At 31.3% G+C, this 21,371-nt stretch overlaps 1 protein-coding gene and 1 long non-coding RNA gene across 2 annotated transcripts in view; both read right to left on the reverse strand.

The window, feature by feature from the left end:
* Positions 1 to 260: 260 nt before the first annotated feature.
* On the reverse strand, positions 261 to 15,604 carry LOC123689411. The gene is made up of 3 exons (XR_006750386.1): positions 15,531 to 15,604; positions 3,969 to 4,012; positions 261 to 1,382 (listed from the first exon to the last, which is right to left on the reverse strand). It is a non-coding gene; the product is annotated as an uncharacterized LOC123689411 (long non-coding RNA).
* Positions 15,605 to 18,300: 2,696 nt separating this feature from the next.
* Positions 18,301 to 21,371, reverse strand: part of LOC110992224 (homeotic protein Sex combs reduced) — a 34,661-nt gene continuing 31,590 nt past the window's right edge. The window contains exon 3 of the mRNA XM_022257950.2: positions 18,301 to 20,468. Within this exon, the coding sequence (XP_022113642.2) occupies positions 20,164 to 20,468 (305 nt within the window). The 3' untranslated portion in view covers positions 18,301 to 20,163. The remainder of the gene's footprint in view (positions 20,469 to 21,371) is intronic.

Raw genomic sequence — 21,371 nt, forward strand, 5'->3', positions numbered from 1 at the left:
AAATAAATGTATGTATTGCATTTATTAATTAACTTTTATTTATTAACCAACAAAAGTCACTCTTATCAACGCACAGTGAATTTATTGCAGCGTACTAATGAAAATTTGCAAGGGTAACATCCTTAATCCAAAGTAGTATTTTACAATGAAGAAAGAAATGAGGTGGTTTTTTATGTCTGATGTAGTGAAATAAAATATGCACTTACAATAATTATATGTTTAAAAACTACTAATAATGATAAATCTATAAATTAAAATTAAAATTACATAGGTAAATCATCATATTTTTTTTATAAAACAAACAAAACAAATGTACTAGGTATACATAACAACAGCCTTTATATTATTTTGTTATTAGAGGCATATGAAAATTCAATTTAGTATACATATCAAGGAAATAGAGGTTCTAGATGCGTGTGAATAAATGAAAGTAAAGCTGAACTTACGAATAGTGGCACCTGTGAACGTGAACAAAAACTAAAATTTGGAAAAATTTTAGGTTTTGTGATTATATGATAATTTATTTTGACCAATAACAACCTATTAATTTTAACGTTACATTTAAAAATAAATAGATTAAAAACTGTAACGAAATTAACTTTTAATAAAATTTCCAATATACGTAGGTATCTAATAGTAAAGAAGTAATTAGTCTTCTCTTCGTATTCTTCTTGGGGTAAGGTCTTGAAAGACGCAGTGCATGCACCACACAAACCTCTCTAGAACCGAATTTGTCGCCCTACTTCAAACAAATTCGGATCTACAGGGTAGATGTAGGGCACTAATAGTGATGCCGCTGAGTAGCTGCAACTATCTTCATGTTGGATATGCTTGTGCCTATGTTCACGATATAACTCTAGGATGTTAAGAAAACTACAATTATGTTCTATGCTCTACAATATAGTAGGAAGTCATTATATAAAAAAATTGAGTGAGACATGCTGAATTTTTTCTTTACCTAAGTTTGCAGCGTTATTTCTTTCAATATAAAAGTAATTACGTCGTAACTAACATTTGTATAGTAAATTATTGTTAATTCGTATTATATTATAATTATTACGACATAAGACGCCTATTTACAAATATGATTGATAATTCAATGGTAATATCTCTTATATAGTTGTTATTTATAAAAATAGCGTAAATAATATATATTTTTATTAACCTAATACATTATATTTTTTTAAGTATGAGGGCTGAGGCGAACTGGCAGGAACCTAACCTGATGTTAAGTGTTACTGCCATGGACACACATTGCCAGAAGGCTTGCAAGTCCGTTGCTGGCTTTTTAAGACTCATATAAGAATACTACTTTTACAAACATTATTGTTATGTACTTTTACATTTCTTCAGCGCACACAGATGTCTTCAGCTGGTTACATCTGTAAACAAATAAAACATGTATAATTTAACAAGTAAGATTAAATCATTGCTTCTAAATTTCTCTCTACTAAATTAGGAATGTTAATTTGACTAAATTCACGTCTATCAAAATGAAATCATGGCGTGACGTCATATGGACACTCATATTTATAAATATAGGTGATTGATAAGAAACATTCTATTCTGAACATTGTTGAACATCTGCGCTCCACAGGTCAACACAAATTAAACTTCAGGACATTATGGAGGAGGTTTATATACGTTTTAAAAACCTTTAAATAAGGCATATAATGTTTGGTTAATTACTGAAGAATACAAATTAAAATGATATATATGCAAGTTAATGATGTGGTAATAATTGACATTGATATGTCTAGTTTACACTCTAGACTCCAGACATATTAATGCCTATATCAGTAACCTATAGTTCATATTTTATTAATACCTACGCCATTATATCCTATAAAAATAAATCAATTTACGGTTTCATTAATCAATACCTACACATATGTTTTATTTCCTATATTATGAGTCGAACTATTATTATCAAATAAAATACAGCTATAAATAAAAAACGAGTTGACCAATCACAATCCCAACGAAAATTCGCCTTTTGTTTAAGATTACCCCCTTGTTCTACTAATAAAAGCTGCGCGTGTACTAAGTTTGAAACGGAAGACACGACATTTTAGTAGGCACGTGCTAATTATTATTCCACAACGCGTTGCAAATACCTGATAAAAATGAGATGGTATTACATCACAGTCGATGGAATGGAAATTTCTTACTACACGAATAATTTAATATTTATTACGTAGTACACTGAACAATCACTGAATTTAGTCAATATAATGATATGAAAACAAATATTTGAAGTTTTTAATTTGAACTCAGTGCACGAAAATTCCTTAAATAACTTTTAATATTTATAAAAAGACAGCAATTTATTTAAGCTATTCACTTTTTATAATTCGTTAAAAAATTATGTTAATTTAAATAAAAAAATCGTATTCGTCGCCATTGCGCGTCACAATGTCTGCGCGGGCCGCAAATTCTCTGATTCGCCAAGGTTGGTACGAGGCCGACCTCACAAGTGCGAAGTGGGTCATAGGCATGCGCACTCCGGACATAGGCAATCGCCGCCCCCGCCCTACACAATGAATGGCTCAGACCCCCACTTTATAGGTACCCAGGATAAGTTGATCCACCCTTTTATCAAACCTTCTCATTTCAAACCTACAACCTCAAAGTTCAAGATAAAGTGGCTCTTAATAACAGCTGTTAGACATCTATTGTTATTCGTCTACGAAATTTAAAATTTTATCCAATTATATTTTTACCGTGTATTGAAACCTAAAGAAGTGTAAAAACTATTGATATATTCACGCGTTGTATTTAACAAAAAACGACTCACCGAATAAAATCCAAACCTAATCAAACACGAAATCAAAAATCGAACACCGTGTGATCACAACGAGAGACGACTCCGTTCTGATGCGTCTCCCACACGCCGTCTCATATGAAACATTGGTGATGAAAGCTATTAGCTAGCCACTAATTGTACGGCAGCCTACATAGCCGACGGTAATTGGCCCATTTACACGTTTTGTTAGTTTGCTCTGCATAATTGCTGTCTGTTTACATGGAAGACGATAGGTACGAGTATCATTCAGGCTCATGAAACGCTAATAGATTTATAATTTTTATTAGAAAGCTGTGAGTCAGATCGTAATATTCCATAGAACTAAAAATTCCAAATTTAAATTTTCTTGTTTCATAACTTGAACCATGAACTGGGGTCATTGTTAAAATACTCAATGCAATTTATTTGTACATATTATGGGACCGGTTTGGTCTCATTTGCATTTTACTACGCACGAGACAATGGGGCCTAGTATGCCTGATTTGAAAACCGTAATGACAAAGCTTATACATGTTAGAATTAGTATGATAATCACGAAATTATTTGCACATCCAGTATAGGCTCTCGTCTATATATTTGTATAATCGATATGTTATAATAAACGTATAGTTCTGTATATTTTACAAAAAAAATAAAACCTTGGAAAAAATACTATTATATTTCCTCTGCGCAAATTAAGAGATTATGTTTTTTACAAAATGTATCTAAATATGTTTTAATGTTTCTCACAACCATATTTTAACTATTTCTTACACTTCAAATATTAACAACGAGAAGAATAGTTTTTTTGTTGAATCTTCAAACAGAAAGTAATGCTAATGAATACCGGACAGGAACAATTATAACAAGAGAACCTTTGTCGTTCATTAACTGACAAAAAACCCATTGTACCTTTAGCATTTACGCATTTTGGGCAATTTTCTAAAACCATTGAATGTATAAACGAAGTTAAACATCGTTTATTTTCTGTCGTTACACAATTTTTACACCGCGTCGTTAACAATGTGTTTAAACCGCTTCCGAGGCTCAGATGGCGGTATCGAATCCCGGGGAAACAATGGAGTACCTATTACAAATTTGATATCCGATATCTAAAAAAGGTTCTCTACAACCCTACATAAGTCACATTTAATTGAAAGCTTAAACAAATTTCAATACTTACGGAGAAAAATGATGTCCCAGCAACCGCACTCCATCTCTCTGCACCTGAAATGTTTGAACGACAAATGTAAGTAGTAGTTCTTATTTGGAACATAAACAGAGGGAATCGCTTGGATTTATTTTTATTGAAAGCTTCCAGTTATGGAGACTGACCTTGTTCATCCTGCTAGATACGCGCCAAACTGGCGTTGACTGTCAGTCCCGCCAAAAATGGCTGCCGCTCGTGTGGGAAGCGGAAATACACGAATTAGTACGAGCCAGAAAGGATGGAATTATCCATGCGCATGTGCGAAAACGAGACGGGAGACGGGTCCTGGGTATACCGGCGATTAGACAGAGACAGCGAAAGCATGTTTAGTTCGAGTGTAAAGGAAATAGAAATCTCATCTAAACGGTTTTTAGGGTGGAGCTGTCTGGAGTTGGGTCGGCTCGCTGAGCAGATGGCAACAAAAAGGGACCAGTCGGGAATAAAATTTGGGAATAAATTGAACGGCATTTTTGCCACATTGCTACGGTGTCCTTTCGTCGTCTGGCCTTTGGGTTTTAAGAAATCTTAGTTTTAAAGACATCACATTGAACCTGACTAAAATTCCTTAGCTCGCCTTGAGTCTGGACAATTTAATTTATCGAATACAAATACGATACTATATTCGTACTATGGAGATATTATTCCGATAATGGCCAATTAAAACGATAGATTTTTGGTATTTTTGAAAATTAGGTGAATAATGTAAGGCCTTTAGGTATAGGTATTTTGTACGCTACACCAATGTATAAACGCGATTAGTATAAAGACAATAATACAATTTAGTAGCCATATGTGATGAGGTCAATGACATACAATTTATTACATTCTTCCTGTTGTACATTAAACGATATTTTTAGACAAATGTGTGTCAGTTCAACCATTCATCTATGTTGATATAGATATGATCAATTACAAATTTTTAGATATTTAGGCAGCTATTAACATATTGGCTAAACTATATAATAAATTTATAAATAATTATAATATTGATATAAAATGTTTATGACGACGTATGCGTTTTTTGACGTTTAACCCGTATCTTCTGGAATTGATTTTGGATAGAAATTATTCAGGTGAAAAGGTCTGATCAGGTTGAAGCTCTTGCCTATTAAACGAGGAGTGAAAAACACATAAATGTGTCACTACTGTGTAAATCACAAGTGTAGGTATTATGCCTCAAGTAAAATAATATAGGCATTTCCTTTTATGTAGCGTACTGTTGTATCGGCTCCCAGTGATGGTTCTATATAAACTTTTTTAAATACCTAAATAGCATATCTATTTAGGTATTTAAAAAAGTTTCCACTCTAAAGCTGGTAACACATCTAGTAACAAAATGGGTGTCCATAGAATATACTCCTTTCCCTTCCACCCAAAAAACCTTCTACTAATAAAACCCTACATAGTTTTTGATATTACATACATATTAGAAAGTAAAGCTCCTAATTATAAAATCAACAATTAAATTTCGAAAATCATAATTACTAAATTTTAAATTTCCAAGATTATCGACTTAACCCAAATGACAGAGATAACAGATTAGGGCGGAAGCTGCTGTATCTATGTTTGCCTCGTAATATCATATCAAACTAGATTATACTATGTTTGTCATTTTAACAGGTAGCTGATAAAACCATATTTAACTAAGATATCTTGGATTATCTGGAGAATGAGTTACGATACAAAGTTTTAATTAAAAGGTGATGATTCTCTTTGATGAAATCCGTACATTTAGAAAGCCTATCTGTTCCGTTTCGTGTATTGTACAGGATTCGCCCTCGTAACTAACAAAAAGTAAAAACTGACACCTAGTTTCTGAAGACGTGCAAATCTTCCCGCATGTAAAAACTGTATCCGTCTTCTGTACCTACATAGGATAATCTGTCCCTCTTCTACATAACGTAAACAGAATTTTAAGAAAGAGACGAATAACTATTTTATTACCTACTCAAAATAAATGCACTTACTTTAATTTCATACTTGATTAGAATAAGTCAAAATCTCATACTAGCTGTGCTAAATTTAGTTCAGGAATTGATGAATGATTGAATTTATAAATAAATGATGTAACTTCCTCTTACAAACGAAGGTTATTTTAACTCAACGGTGTTAAGGACAGGTGGCGTTTAAAATTCTGAATAGGGTTTATTTTTCAAAATAATCGTTCGGTCGCATTACATGTTGTTGCATAAATTATGTGGATATATTTTATTTACATATTGTATGTTGAACCTAGGTTCACGACATTGTTTAAAATAAGTATATACCATCGCCTTTTAACTACAATTATTTTACTGTTATATATACGTGTTTTATTTAACGCTTTAATATCATATAACCTTAATATAAATAAATAAAATATACTCAATGTTGTAGGTAGTTGATTGTGATACTTTTGGTAATTTTAGTTTTCGATTTTATTTTTAAACCTTCCGCTTCTCTATTGAAAGTTTGATTGTTATGAATAAGTTCTATAAATCAACTCTAAAAAGTCTGCAAGTATTTTTTGTACTATTAAGGTTCCTAATAAAAGCAACAACCTTGATTAAATAGAGCCCTTGAGAGTTGAGACTTAATTCGGAAGGCACGCGAGTCAATGATAAATTATTTATTTAGAACATTTTACGAACTTCGGAAGTTAATGACAGTGAGTTGCTGCGTAATAAAATACATTAATTTTGATATTAGTTTGTCACGCAAGTTTCGAAGTCATAAAAGGTTTAGATTATGTAAAATTATTTTTCAACATATTGTGTATTTATTAAATTAGGCAAATAATTTTTTGTTAGTTCCATTTCGTGTCAGATGGAGTTAGCAAATTAGATGTATGGTAAATTGCTAATTTCAATATTAACATATGCAGATATTTTGTTAATTTTAAAGCACCGTAAACTTATAAACATGGTCACTTTTTAATTTTATCCCATGAATCACATTAGAAACGACTTTACCGACAATTTACGAACTGATTACTAATTGGCAATGACGTATAATTGTGTTAATTTTTCTAATAAAATACAAAATGGTAAGGAAAGTAACAAATGTTAATGAGTGCTAATAGGCGTTTCAGGAGTCACGAGTAAACTTAAACGATGTATTATTACTTTATAATTTTGGTTTAAATAATGGTAATAAAATTTTATATTTCTTCCATTATTTCGTCTTCAATATATTTTTAATCGCGATTGAATCGGAATTCTAAAATTGTTAAATTCAGAAATCCGATCGCTTTTATGTTGTATGTAAGTAATGTTATATAGAATTCAATTGTTTATATCACAAAATAAATTCGATCGGTACTAAATGTTTATACACAAATTCGGTTAGATAATGCAGAAATATTGAAAGAAATATATGGAATGGGACGCGTACAAGATTTCAAAGGTTTCATATTAAATGTTACATTAGCATAGATAATAGGAAATAATGTAATCAAGGTACCGAGTTCCGCACATGCGTACTGAAGCTGCCTTTATCGACAGGCTGGGAGGCTTTGTTGCGCAAACTCAGAATCCTCCAATAACTAAGCATCATAAAATAATAGCATTATACTTATATGTACGGTATTATGTAAAATTACGGTATATAGTCTACTAATTCTGAAATATTGATATTTTATTTACACATTATGTTAAGATTATTTTTGTATTATATTTTATTCAATATTCGTTATATATAAAGCATGTTCATAAATATATAAAATATCTTTATATTATATATGTATCAAATAGATTATTGGTGCCCGATACAATATTTCAATATATGTTAATAAAAAAGGAGAATCTGTATTAAGAACTAAAGAACTAAAATTTTAGCACAAAAAACACTTAAATGGCACCTTTAATTTAGGTTTTGCACCAATATTGACAAAAATAATAATTAACGAAGATAGATTAATAGGTACATTATCTAGTTTCGGTGACATTTCAAGGTGATTTAATCTAGATTTAACAGAGATAAGCCTTATACAGCCTATTTTTAATGTAACAACAGAAGCGGGTCATTCGCGTTTACATGGAATTTTACCAAAAAAAAATTGTTGTGATCACAGGTTTTCAGATTTTTTAATTTTTGAATTCCTATCATATATTACCACTTGCTTATAAAGGACGCCGGCAAGTAAAAAAAAACAGAAAAACACGTTCCTCAATGTCTATTTAATATAAAATGATTTAAGAAATGATACATTTAAATTACCCTTATTATTTTTACCGTAAATAAAAGTTACTGAATGTTCGCATATTTCGAACCATATTGGAAGTGATATATAAAAAATAGCCACTGGGTCAGTTGAAATAATTTAATTTGTCGCATCTGTATTTTATCTCCCAGTCCGGCAAAGAGTATATCAATAAGGAAAATACTAGGAGTTTCGCACGTATAAATCATGCCACGTCTATTGATAAAAAAATCTAAATATTAAATAAAAATTAAACGTCGATGTTTGATTATTTTCTATATCATATACGTACTTATTCAAAACGAGAAACCTCGCCCAGTTGTAATCGAAAGCGCGACATTTATATAAATGAAGCATTGATTTTTGATTACCATTTCAGTTTGAGTTTGTACTATCAGCAAAATCGGACTAACGAACAAAATTATATGCTTTTATTGTTCCCAATTAGTAGGCTAAGCGGGTAAAGGGACACAAAAAAGGAAAAAAAACATCGAAATATTTTTGTCCTTATTGAATTTCAATAAACAGACCGAGTTGGATTATGATACTTTTGTATTCAAATTATTTTCTAGTAGGTTAGTTTATTTCATCTGTAACATTACTATAGTACCTAGTATATGCCTAACAGTGTTCTGTAGGTTTACACAATTAATTATAATCTGCAGAGTTCAATGAAATCTATATCAAAACAAAATGTAATCGTTTCTTTTGCATCTACTAAGTCGCTGTACGCTGACATTATATATGTTATCATTCGATGGTCGATCTTATGGTAGAGGTACTGATGTTAAAACCTTCTCAATACATAGTAATTTAATTCCCTTTTAACTTCTAAACAATGATTAAATTTATCTTAATAATAAAGTTGAGTTTCTGGTGATTTCCTCGCTAAACTAATATGTATCGCAATACAAAGATGAAATGCTGCTAGCGTTGAAGGTACACCACAGGACATTTTTTTTTGTTTTAATTTTCTGTTTATTCATTTTTTATAGTGTAGGTTAAAAATATGGTAAAAACTGTACATTTGTGTGTTGAATAAATAAGTTATAATTGTCTAAGACATTCATACAGATAAATATTGATTACAATTAAATTCAACCAAAGTAATCTTATTCTACTAGATCATAGACATGATCTGCCGCCATCTTGTTTGTCAACAGCGATTTTTATTGATTAATTCTGTAGAAACCAACTAAGGATTGGTAAAGTAAGTACCTTCAGGTGCCGAATTTACGAAACCTTTAAATAGTATAATATAAAATTTTACATGATATATTGAGTTAAATAGTAAATGTTGATTATGTTAGAAAAATCACTAGTTAAAAATTAATGTCACTGATACAACCCTAAAATTTTAAGCACGATAAAGGTTTTATATTTTGCTGATCATACCTAAACTATAAACCCACATATTATAAATATTTAAAGGATATAAACGGTTGTGACATGCACTTTGCTGCTATAAAGAGTGACATGATAAATTATTGCATATAAAGTCTTAGATTCGTAATGAGAACGTATGAATAATTGCGATTACAAGGATAACGTCGATCAGAATATACTCAAGTTTAGTATTGCCGTCCTTATTGCATGAGTGTTGACAAAAGAGACAGATTGATCTTTGAGATTTAAGAGTCTCCTAGAGATTCTACGGCATGTAGTGAAACAGTTAATTTGACATCTTTTAAAATGGCTATACAAGGAAGAATATGATTAAAAGAGAGTAGTGTAATACGGTAAAATGAAGTTTATCTTTGCTAACGGATTTTAAAGGGAATCCACATAATAGCGCCAATCATAAATTTGCGCTTATATCTTATAATTTAATTAAATGTAACACGTTTGATTACCGCTGAAAAACCTATAACGAGCCTATGAAACAGACGCAAAATGGCTCCCATTGGTGTATAGTGTTTAAGTCACGGAAACCTACATTTTCGAATCACAAAAACCTTGTTAAACATATAAAATTCCATGAAATAAAAATGTAGGCTCATAAAGATGCCTTCGATAAGTTGGAAGGGCACCGTTAATTTGTAAAACTTGTCACGTACCGACATTACTTCCTATTCTCTAAGTCTATGTAATGCGTAATTTTAGGCCTATCATTCAAATAAAATTTAGTATGATTCCAGTATCGTATCGATAATAATTTTGTTCGGATTTCAGAATAGAAAATTAAAGCCGGACCTAACTATTTTTCTTTTTGGCCGGAGGCATTATTATAGTTAAACATATTAGGGATCTTTTCAGGGTTTGCTTGTTAGCTGTGGGAAGGTAGCTCGCCTGTTTCGTTTCATCCGTTTGGCCTAATTAGTCATAGAACAACGATATACAATTTATGTAAATTATAATAAGATACGAAAAACATTTTTAAATCTTACTTGAGTCATTAAAGCCTAACGAAATCGAATTTTATAAACTATATTTATCGAAGGCCAGTATAACGTCTTCGTTTATTATCTATTGTATCTAACGTGGTTAAATTCCTTGAATATATATAATCTCAATCAGTACATTAAAAAAAACTAATAAATTATTAAAAAAACTATAACCGCATAATATAAGCAAAAATGTTAGTGAAGCAAAAATCATACATATAACCTATACAGTCATTTAAAACCTAAGTAAAAAAGCTAACAAGTTGTATTGAATTTGAAGCATACAACTTACCGGAAAGGAGGCGTTGGGAAACTGCGCAGTGCGAACGACGACTACCGACAAAGCTTGTGTCACCCCTTCCATACCTACCCCTTGACAATAATATCATCTAACTATATTGAGGGTGAAACATTTCTTAAGATATGCGCGTTTGTTTAATCTAATAATTTCCTGTGACGTTTAATAAAAGTGAAATCAACATGGGCTTTTTGTAACCATGGTAACAAAGAATAATCTTTAACCACGCTAAGAGGGACAAGTATGTTTAAAATATTCACTTTCGTTAATAGCAATAACGATTAGCTCTATGCATAAAAACCAGGCCTTTGTAGGCTCAAAATTAGTTAAGCCTCATTCAATCCTAAAAACATTTATACATCCTTACAAAATATACGCGTAATTAAAAAATTACAGAATTAAGTATGAATAAATAAATTACAGTGTTAACTCTATATAACGACAATTAAGGGAATGTGTATTTTATGGCGTTATACAGATGTGGCGTATATTTCAGACTAGTCTTAGTAGTAATGTACACAAAAAGATATAAGAAGAATTATTTGAACACACATGCATGTGCAGAATAGCACTAATCTGTTATTTTTGTCTGACGTCTTTTGCTGAACCAGAAATTTTGTTGTATTTTTTGTATATATATATATTTCTTCCAAGGACCGAGTACAGGCCTCCTCCAATTGGCTCCATCTCTCTCTTCGAAATATCAACTATAAGTTTAGGTAAGGAAAATTTTACTTGTCCATTTTGTCCTATTTGATCAAATTAAAATATCCTGAATAGAAAATTGTACAACATGTATTTTAATATGTATTGTTTTCTATTTTCATTAGCACAATGTTAGCGAAGTAATATTCAAAGTGATTGTTTTAAGAGGGGGAATGTATAAACAAATATGACGTGTATTACGTAAATAATGGCTGTGGCAATTGACAGTGAAACCGTTAACCGGCCTTCGGTGACGCAACAACTCGTTTTTAACTCATCTTAAACGTATATGTAGTAGGTACAACCAACAATACTTGCACTTAAGAAGAAAACTATTTTTGTTTATGGTCTATGTCGGTTGTCTGTGGACCGATCGGGAACCATATTTTTTTTTATTAATCTCTTTATTCTACAGAGTAGGTAATATAATAAAATCAATATATGTTACATTGGAAAATCGCTGTGGTTTGTATACATGTAACCATAGTATTCTTGTTTATGTTTGCGATAAATAAATAAGAAGTAGTTTTTTAATTTACTGTGTCTTGGTTAGCGTTAGGCAATCTAATATTTGACTGAGTAACCCTTTCATTCGCCGCGGTAACAGTTATCTCAGAAATATCTCACCATAATATATCTTATTTACTCTTTCACCAGACTAGAACTGATTTACAGAAAAACTTCCAAGGACTTACAACATCATACATATTACAAAATCTACTGATAATTTTATAAAATCTTCTATTTAATATGTACGACAATATATTATGTAAACATAAGTTTTGCTAAAAATATAAATTAAAAAAAATACAATTAAAAACATAAACAAGATAAGATAATTACAAAATAAAATAAAATTACAAAGAATGTTGGTACTTAAAATAGAGAAAAAAATCATCAGAAAAACAGCGAATTCGGTTTGAGAAAGGCACCCAACAATGTTTTTTCTAAAATCGATCAGCCCACTGCCGAATATATCCAGCTCCGGATAAGCTGTGTTCAATCCGTTAAAGTTGCGAAGAAATCGAACAAGAGGTGCCTGAACTCCTAGGTTGTTTTTGGCAGAAGGAACTTGGTTATGATATTAATTGTAATATAGAAATTCCTTTTAAACTGGACCACCTTTTTAAATGCAAAAGCATTAAATAACAATATTTATTATTTCTGTTCATTGGTCTTATTTCAAGAGAATTTGAGATTATATAATAATTATTTATTTATACTACGTAAAAAATACATATAAACGTTATATAATTATAGGCAACGGGCGGTAAATTAATTAATTTATGTAACGAAACTTGTATGAATAGAATAAATCAAACTAACTATTGTTAAGGAATACGTATACTAAGTATTTATGACTGTCCAATATTTTTTTTATATTCTGGGTTTTTACCAATGTGCCGAGCGTTGACAGCTTTTATCAATAAAAAAAGACAAATTAAATGTTTTAAAAGTACAGTTTCCATTCTTAAAATGCCACGCGATTATAAGTATGTATTTTCAGCTATTTTTTTATTTAATATCTTAATAAACGTAATTTATTTATGAAATAATTAGTAAATATGATTTCAAATATTTTTTTACCGTAATACGTATCTCATAGATATAACTTTACACGGAATTATAATATGTAAATGTATTGTCACTTAAGTACCGATGGCGATAAGTAACTGATAAATTATTGAAATATAATAAAAAAGGGAACAATATAGATACAGTGTTATTAACTATTTTTATAGTTGATATTAAATCTTCTTGAAAAAACTTCAAGGCACTATTCGACTGTTGAAAGTAATAATACTTTTTCAAACATTTGTGAATCCAAGGATGTTAGGTATACTACTTAAAATGATTCAGTGTTTGACTTGATATTATCACTATTAGAACTAATATTTCCCCTTCAAATTATCGATGTTTTACGACACGATTCACGTGGTAGGTGGTCGTCTACACACTTCGCTTGTAATAAATTACCTTGTTATAATTTTTGTTACGTTACTAGTCAATTTTGAATTATGATTCAACATAAAAAAGAGAAGTATATATAAAATAATTATTACACGTTTACCTACAGTAAAATAAAAAGCTTAGGTGTTTTAGCTATCCAGATCCTAAAAAAATAACTATTTTCTTAAAATAAGAAGAAATTTTGAAATAAACCCCTGTCAATCACTCTGAAGGATTATTAAGCCCCAATGCGCCGGGCCAATCCCGCGCTACCCTTCCCCTTATTGGTGAATTTAAAAAAGGAATTTCAATTTAATCCGCTCCCCTTCAAAATTCGAACAAAACTGACGTTACGAGTTCAACTGTCACTAACCGATGTTATTTTTTTTTAACTTGATCCGAAAAAAGTTTAATATTTAGTGTAATAAAATATTATAAGTCTCAATATAGATGATATATCCTAATTAACAGTCAATTTGGTCATAAAGTCTTATTATATACCTACATAAACATAACATACCCACCGACAATCTACTAATGTCATATAATAATTACGTTTATTTACATAAAAGTATGCCAAAATGTACGTAAGAAAAGTTTCCAAATTAACTATTGATAAGTAGATGATAATTCTTAAATCATTTCAAATTTAAAACCTCAAGGAAAATTATTATTATCTACTAAATTGTCAATTGCCAACAAAGGAATGTCAATTGTCATCTTTAGCAGCGCAAGTCATGTAATTTCTGCACATGCGCGTGTTTTGACAGATCGATGCGATATCACATGGGGAACATATAGGTACATATTTGGTTAAAAATGTTTGACCGTTGTTATGATGACCACGTTTTAATATTTTCACAATATCAAGTATAATTCTGTAAGAATAATGATAGAATATTGATAAGAATTAGTTTTATTTTGCCATTGACAGATTCCGCGCATCTTTTGACAAAAGCTTGCGCAACTTCTACCACAGAATCTCGAACGAATTTAAATTACTAGAATGATGTGAGTCTGAAGCAGAACGTTCAGGATTTTGTTAAATCGTATTTTTTTATTATTTAAATTAGATATAAAACTAAAGTATATAGATAGTTAAATAAAACAGGAAAACTAATAGGTAACATACATAATATTACGTGTATTATTTGTAAGTAATAAATCTTATTTGAACCGTTATGGAGGCGAAATATTTACAGGAATTTAAGGATTAAAAATTTAAGATATTATTACGTAGCAATTGTTAGAACCATCGATTTGAGTTCGAATACCATTAGTACTCAGAGTCGAAATGCGCAAGTCCGAAAATGGCACAAGCGCATAACGTCTAACGGCGGCCATATTTTATAGTTTCTCTTTTTTCGGTCAGACTTTGAACAAAAATAACACCATTCATGGGAGCCAGGTATAAATTTCACGTCAACAGTTTTTGTGTTATAATTTCGACCGATACAATTGGCTTTACTAAGAACCTTTTACGGTTTATGCGTATTATTTACTTACATAAATGGATTATAGAATCTGTATCACCTTTTGAAAATCAGAAGCTCTAATGCGGATTATTTTTAATTCGGTACTCGCCGGAAATACTCTACGTGACGTAAAACTCATTTACGTCAAAGGTGACATATGTATCTAGTAGTAACTATAAACAAATGGATATTGATTTTTGAGATTCCTTTCAAACATTGAACAAAGCATAATACACAGAACACGCATATTGATTGTCAAGTAATTTAAAATGAATTGAAATTTGACGGTAATTTGGGCTATGAAATTGGAATATAAAATCGCTTTCAAGAAAAATCACTTTCAAAGAATAGGGTAAAAATGAAATGTATGTAATGTATATTAAAAAATCAATTGATGCTGTGAAAAATTTGACATTTCAATAATTGAACCACAAACGCTTTATTAAAGCTCTTGATTGACGCAATAAATTATCACTAGTATAACTTGTAATGAGATGTAAGACTATTATTCATTACAAGTTAATTAAAGTATAAATTTCTTACCTAAGAGATTTCCTTTTGTCTTGAAAATTTACAGGAGCTGAAGATGTGAAAATCTATTGCTAATACGGCCGTGACGCGTCCCTCCTCGGCGCGAACACTGGAGCTTTCAAAGCTCACTCGATATCCGAAAATTCTATAAAACTGTTTTACCTACAATGTAAATCGAATAAAGCGCCATCTATAGCAATAATTAAACACTGTTGTAAAACTGCTTTAACAATTAAGATGATTTAATTTATGCTTAATATTCTTAAGTAAGGCAATTTTTTTTTTCTGAAGATAAAATAAGTTAAAGTATTCTTTTGTAATTTGGTATAAAATTTAATTATTATTTTATTATATTAATCAAAGCGCCATCTGTCATGATCAATGTGAAGTACAATAAGAGTACAGAAAAAAGTGTCACGGTACCTATGAACGTCATTCCGTTCCATTCTTGTATAGTTTTCGTAGACCTTATTTTAGTTCAAGGGAACAACGCCAGATGGCGTTAAACCTAGAATAAAAAGGTTTTTTTATTATCTATTAGTACCATCTTAATAATTAACAGTATTTGAGTTAGTTGCTTAATATAAATTTTTTAAACTTTATTTAAAATACAAAACTCTGAATGTTAACAATTTGTGTCATGTAAATAGTCGATATTTAAAGAAACAACCATTTTTATTCAACATTTTCAAAGGTTCGTCCATCGTTAATCACTTAAATCTCGCATCCCAAGAAGAGTAATGTTATTTATTAAATCAACAACTAATATCTTCGAGCGAGCATTTTTCAAATACCATAATCTTATCGTCAAAACAATGTCATACACGGCCCGTGAGACGGTGGATGAAAAATGATTTGCGACCACAAACACACCTTAATGTAAGCTATCTCGCGATCTGAGCCACAATCGGATGGACAGCCCAACATTAATAATATTAGTCATTGTTTAGTTTGATATACATCGCAAGTAGCTCGGTGTTCCTATTTCGAATTTAAAGGAGGTATATTTGAAATCGTAACGAGTAACTTGGATAACCTTATAATCCGTATTAAATTTTAGCTGAATTTTCAAACCTAAAATTAGTATCTGTTAGTAAGTTTTTGTATATAATCTTAAAAAGTTGAAAAATTCTAATAGTGGTAATTTTTTTCTGTTATATGATATTGGAAAATGATGTTAAGGTCTTACTTGGAACCACTTATTAATTATGTTAAATTCCATTTGGAGGTGTATAATTGAACAACTTTCTAACAAGTACGTATTCAGATGTATTTTATCTACCTATATTATTGTACTAGCTATGTAGATTAGATCTTTCAGGAGCCAAATGGGAGCTTCTTGGAGAGCGGCGAAAATGATGACACGGTGCATCGTTGGAGAAGAATCCGCGTTGGTCTCAGCCCCGTCATAGTCTTTGTTCCTTGGTGGCTTTTAACTTCTGTATTTGCTGTTCTGCTGAATAAATGACCGGCAGTGATATGAAATACAGTGGTAACATTCTGTGAGTAAGTAATTCTGCAGAAGGAGGCAGCAGAACGAGAGAGGAAGCAATCTACGAAGAATCCTCGAGTTAAAAAGCGCGAAGTTAATAAGAAAAGTTATGCCCATCTCTTACCCCCTCTGTAGTGGTTTAGCCCATCAAAGGTTTTGAGTGTAACAAGTAGGTATATGTCGCTGTAAAATGCGAAAGTAGACCCGTTTTACACAGGCTTGTAGAAGCCCCTGAAGGTTTTAGTCGGTATTACTCACTCAGTCAGTGAGTCATTTGTCCTTGATTTCTTTTTTTTATAGAACAGGGTGGCAGACGTTCCTATGTTTAGTGTAGATATCCTGGTTACGCAACTTTTCGTAAAAGACAATTATCAAATCAATTCATCTCTCACCAAAAATATTTACAGAAAAACACTTTCCCGGGATGATTGATAGAATCAGCCGATACGCACTCCCGACCTACAAACTAAACCTTCACATTTCCAAATCCTTTGTTGGCACGTACCCTGGCGCCCCCGGCTTCGCCTGTCATGTCATTGGTTTGTTCATTTATCATCACTCAAATACGGGCTCCAAATCTAACGGCGTCAAACTGGCGGTTGCAGCACGGTAGGAGAAATTCAAATTGTATTTAAAGGCAATGACAGTATTAGTAGAAGTTATATAAGTTACAGTTTAAAAAAAGGTTACTTAGACTTAGTGAAGGCTTCGCTTCGTTCTTGTTGCTCAGTGTAATTCGGGTTTGAACTTAAATAGTGAGAACATTGTGCACAATCTATTACCAAAGAAACTATTCTTAAGCTCAGGCATTGCTAGCAATGTTTCTATACTTAGCAGTGACTTAACTTAAACCTAACTTCCAAAAAGTTAAGAACGTTTTCAGCCTTAAACTAAAAAGTTTTATAAAATTTGTGATCATGATGTTTAAATTTTTCAGACATTTTAGTTATTCTGGTAGAGGTTGAACATATACGCCAAAACATCTCTCTTTTTCAATACTTCTCCAGCATTGATTCTTAGTTTTAATTTCAAAATAAATATTGATGTAGGTATTAGTAAGTAGGTGGGTTAAAAGCTAAAGTTAAAAGGTATGTCATAGTATCTGCCCGGACTATAAAAAACATAATTTTCTGCATAATTTATTTTATCATTTTCACCAATTTTCAAAAATTACAATTTATTCATACAATACAATAATTTAAATGATCATGTAGCATTAGAGATTTCATTTAAATTGGAATGAACAATACTTACAACTTTATTAATTACAAAATTAACATAAGTAAATAATTTTTTACAATATTTAAAAATGGGGAATAGGCCACTTCCTATTGCACAGAAAAATATACAGAGAATTATTTTTAAAAGGGTTTTAAAATGTATTACGTAAAACTTAATTCTTTTAATATTTACAAACAATAAATAAACCAACAAATTAATCAAGGATAATTTGAAAATAATTAATTTTACATCAAACCAAATGAACACATTCCACTTTTAAAATAGATAAATTAAAGAATTAATGTTTTTATCTCTGTTCGAAAAATACCAAAGTAACGCCAAATAATAACTGAATGGTTAAACTTAATAATAAACAAAACATGGATGGTTAAACAACTGTGTGATTTTTATCTTACGAATAAATTTAACAAAATATCACAGTTGACCACGACATTTCTATAGGGGAATAAAAAATGTTAAGTAAATTAAAGAATTGTATTAACTATTAAGTACATTATAAACTTCTTTGGGTTTCCATTGAGACAATTTTACGTAGTTTCGCATTACAGAACGTTTATTCTAATAAGAAACAATTCTTCAATCAAAAATATCTTAACAAAGTATTTTTCGATTTCTGAGAAATGCTTTTGATAAAACGTACTATAAATATTGTGAGCCCAAATCCAATCAGGAAATGATTGGCCACTTTATTAAATAGTACGATTTTATTAAATAATTCACTCAGTGATCAGAAGACCTACATACATACAGATGAGGCGTGGAATTAAATGTCTACGTTTTTATTGTTCATTATTACCAGTGTTGATAAAAATATTTTGCCCCCCGAACAAATCACAACATTTAGCCCGAAGGTTTGATGATACAAAAGTTTTGAATATTAGTAATTGGTTCGAGTTTGAAATGTTCAATTAACGGTTGTGACTAAAGTTACTCGCCGATATCAAAAGACCAAATATAGTATAATGTATTGAAATTTGCAACCGAATTATGGCCATAACGTAATACCAGAAAATAACGCTGTATATAAATATTGTCTCTTTAGAAACCCTTACATTCTAGATGTGAAGAAATTAGGTAATTATATTATCGTTGGTTGAGACTTTTTTACTTTACATTAATTTATCTATTACGTATAACTAAGTAATGACATAAAACTATTTGTATTAAGATCTTACAATTATATGTTATTTACACTAGAGACAGGAACATAAAATAGTTCTTTAAAAGTAGGTACTACATTGAATATATTAAATTTCCAAAATACCTACATAATATGTTATTTACAGAAGAACATAATCTAGATATTCACAATCTGAGCTTAGAAAGTCAATAGCTTTTTAAAAATTCGCAACTATTCGCATAAACCTAATAAAACAATTTTTGAGATTTCCATTTTTCGATTTCCCTGTACAATTCCGAATTTGTTGGAAAAGCGATGGCTTATCTACATTCGCCTATTTAATTGAATTAGTTGTGAAATTATTTGCATATAACTCTACTTACAATATAGACATAGCCATCATATACACATTATAGTATTTCTAATTATCTGTAACATTTCTTACATATAACATTATGCAGATCGAGCAATCATTTCTGACTAGTTAATATTATTTTACTAGTGTGGGTAATTTTAAAACGATGCACACTTTGCAATTGATGCACTTTTCACGACTTAAATTTTTGAAATTCCTCGCATAGACTCACTAGGCGTAATATTTGAACTGATGACATCATTTAACACTTGTCCATTGTCACTGACACTTGACAGAAATTTTTCGAGCAGCGAATATCTGATTCAGTCTAGTTGCTGTAGTATCGGTCCTGACAATACTACATGCAACCCCGTTGACACGGCCGACTGCATATCTAGGAAATCAGTTATCCACTATTCGAAAAATTCCACTGATCCTATGCGGATAGATGGGCGAATTGGCTCGGGTGAAGGTCGAACTGGTAGGGGTGGCCATACGGGTTCATATGGTATGGAACGATATTCATAGACGCCATCTTGTGTTCCTTCTTCCACTTCATGCGCCGGTTCTGGAACCAGATCTTGATCTGCCTCTCGGTGAGACAGAGGGCGTGGGCGATTTCGATCCGTCGTCTCCTCGTAAGGTACCGGTTGAAGTGAAACTCCTTTTCCAACTCAAGTGTTTGGTATCGGGTGTAGGACGTTCTCTGTCGCTTTGTCTCCCCGTTAGCGTTCACGGTACCTGGAATTATAATAAATATATATGAAAAACACGTCAACCGTCATGTATTATGAATTACCCTGATCGGAATACTAGATACGTTGATATTAAGGGCAGAATGTCCGTTTTAGCGGCTATGAATAGTTGGCTCGATCGAGTTCGTGCCACGCTTGCTCGATTGTGATGTACAGCTTGCGGCAATGTGCACGATTCTGAACAAGATTTCTGTTAAGCGCTTATAAAGCACCGCACAATTTATAATACATTAGAATTTATTAAAATCAAAATCATCAGAATTATAATATTATCATATCATGCACAAGAGATTGATGCTAAGACGCGTCTTGTACTTATCTAATAATAGAACCTCATAATTATTATTCCTAATCAAATATTTATTGATGGTTTTGTCAACAAGTTGAAAGTGCATAGGATTTTGAACGACGTAGTGTGTTCGTGTGCATCGTGGGTTGAATGCCGCACCTGTCACACCACGTCTCGGCGCAGCCCACCGAAGGCTTGGACGGCCGCCAGTCCATGATCGATATGCGACCTGTCTTCCAAATTAAACCGAATCATTTGTTACGTTTCTTTAACCACTTTAATTAATCGTTTGCCAAATTTTCAACAATTAACCCCATCTTGATTGTAACTCATGTCCGCGAAATGAGGTGATAAAAAGACGGAAATATACGAATATTCTTATGTTTTTATGTCTCTTATTTAACTGAGTACTAAATTGTGCGGTTGTTAAGGACTGAAATGGGAAAACAACGTAGGTATATTTCGCCTAGAAACGAACCCGAAAATCCGGGTTCTAAACTAAATGCTATCCCCACTATCACATCTATACGTGACGATTAAACGTTTCTTATTTTAATGAGTTAACAAGGCGAATAAATATATTGATTTATTGGCATCGCT

Source organism: Pieris rapae, chromosome 8 (genome assembly GCF_905147795.1).
Source record: "Pieris rapae chromosome 8, ilPieRapa1.1, whole genome shotgun sequence".
Classification (NCBI taxonomy): Eukaryota; Metazoa; Arthropoda; class Insecta; order Lepidoptera; family Pieridae; genus Pieris; species Pieris rapae.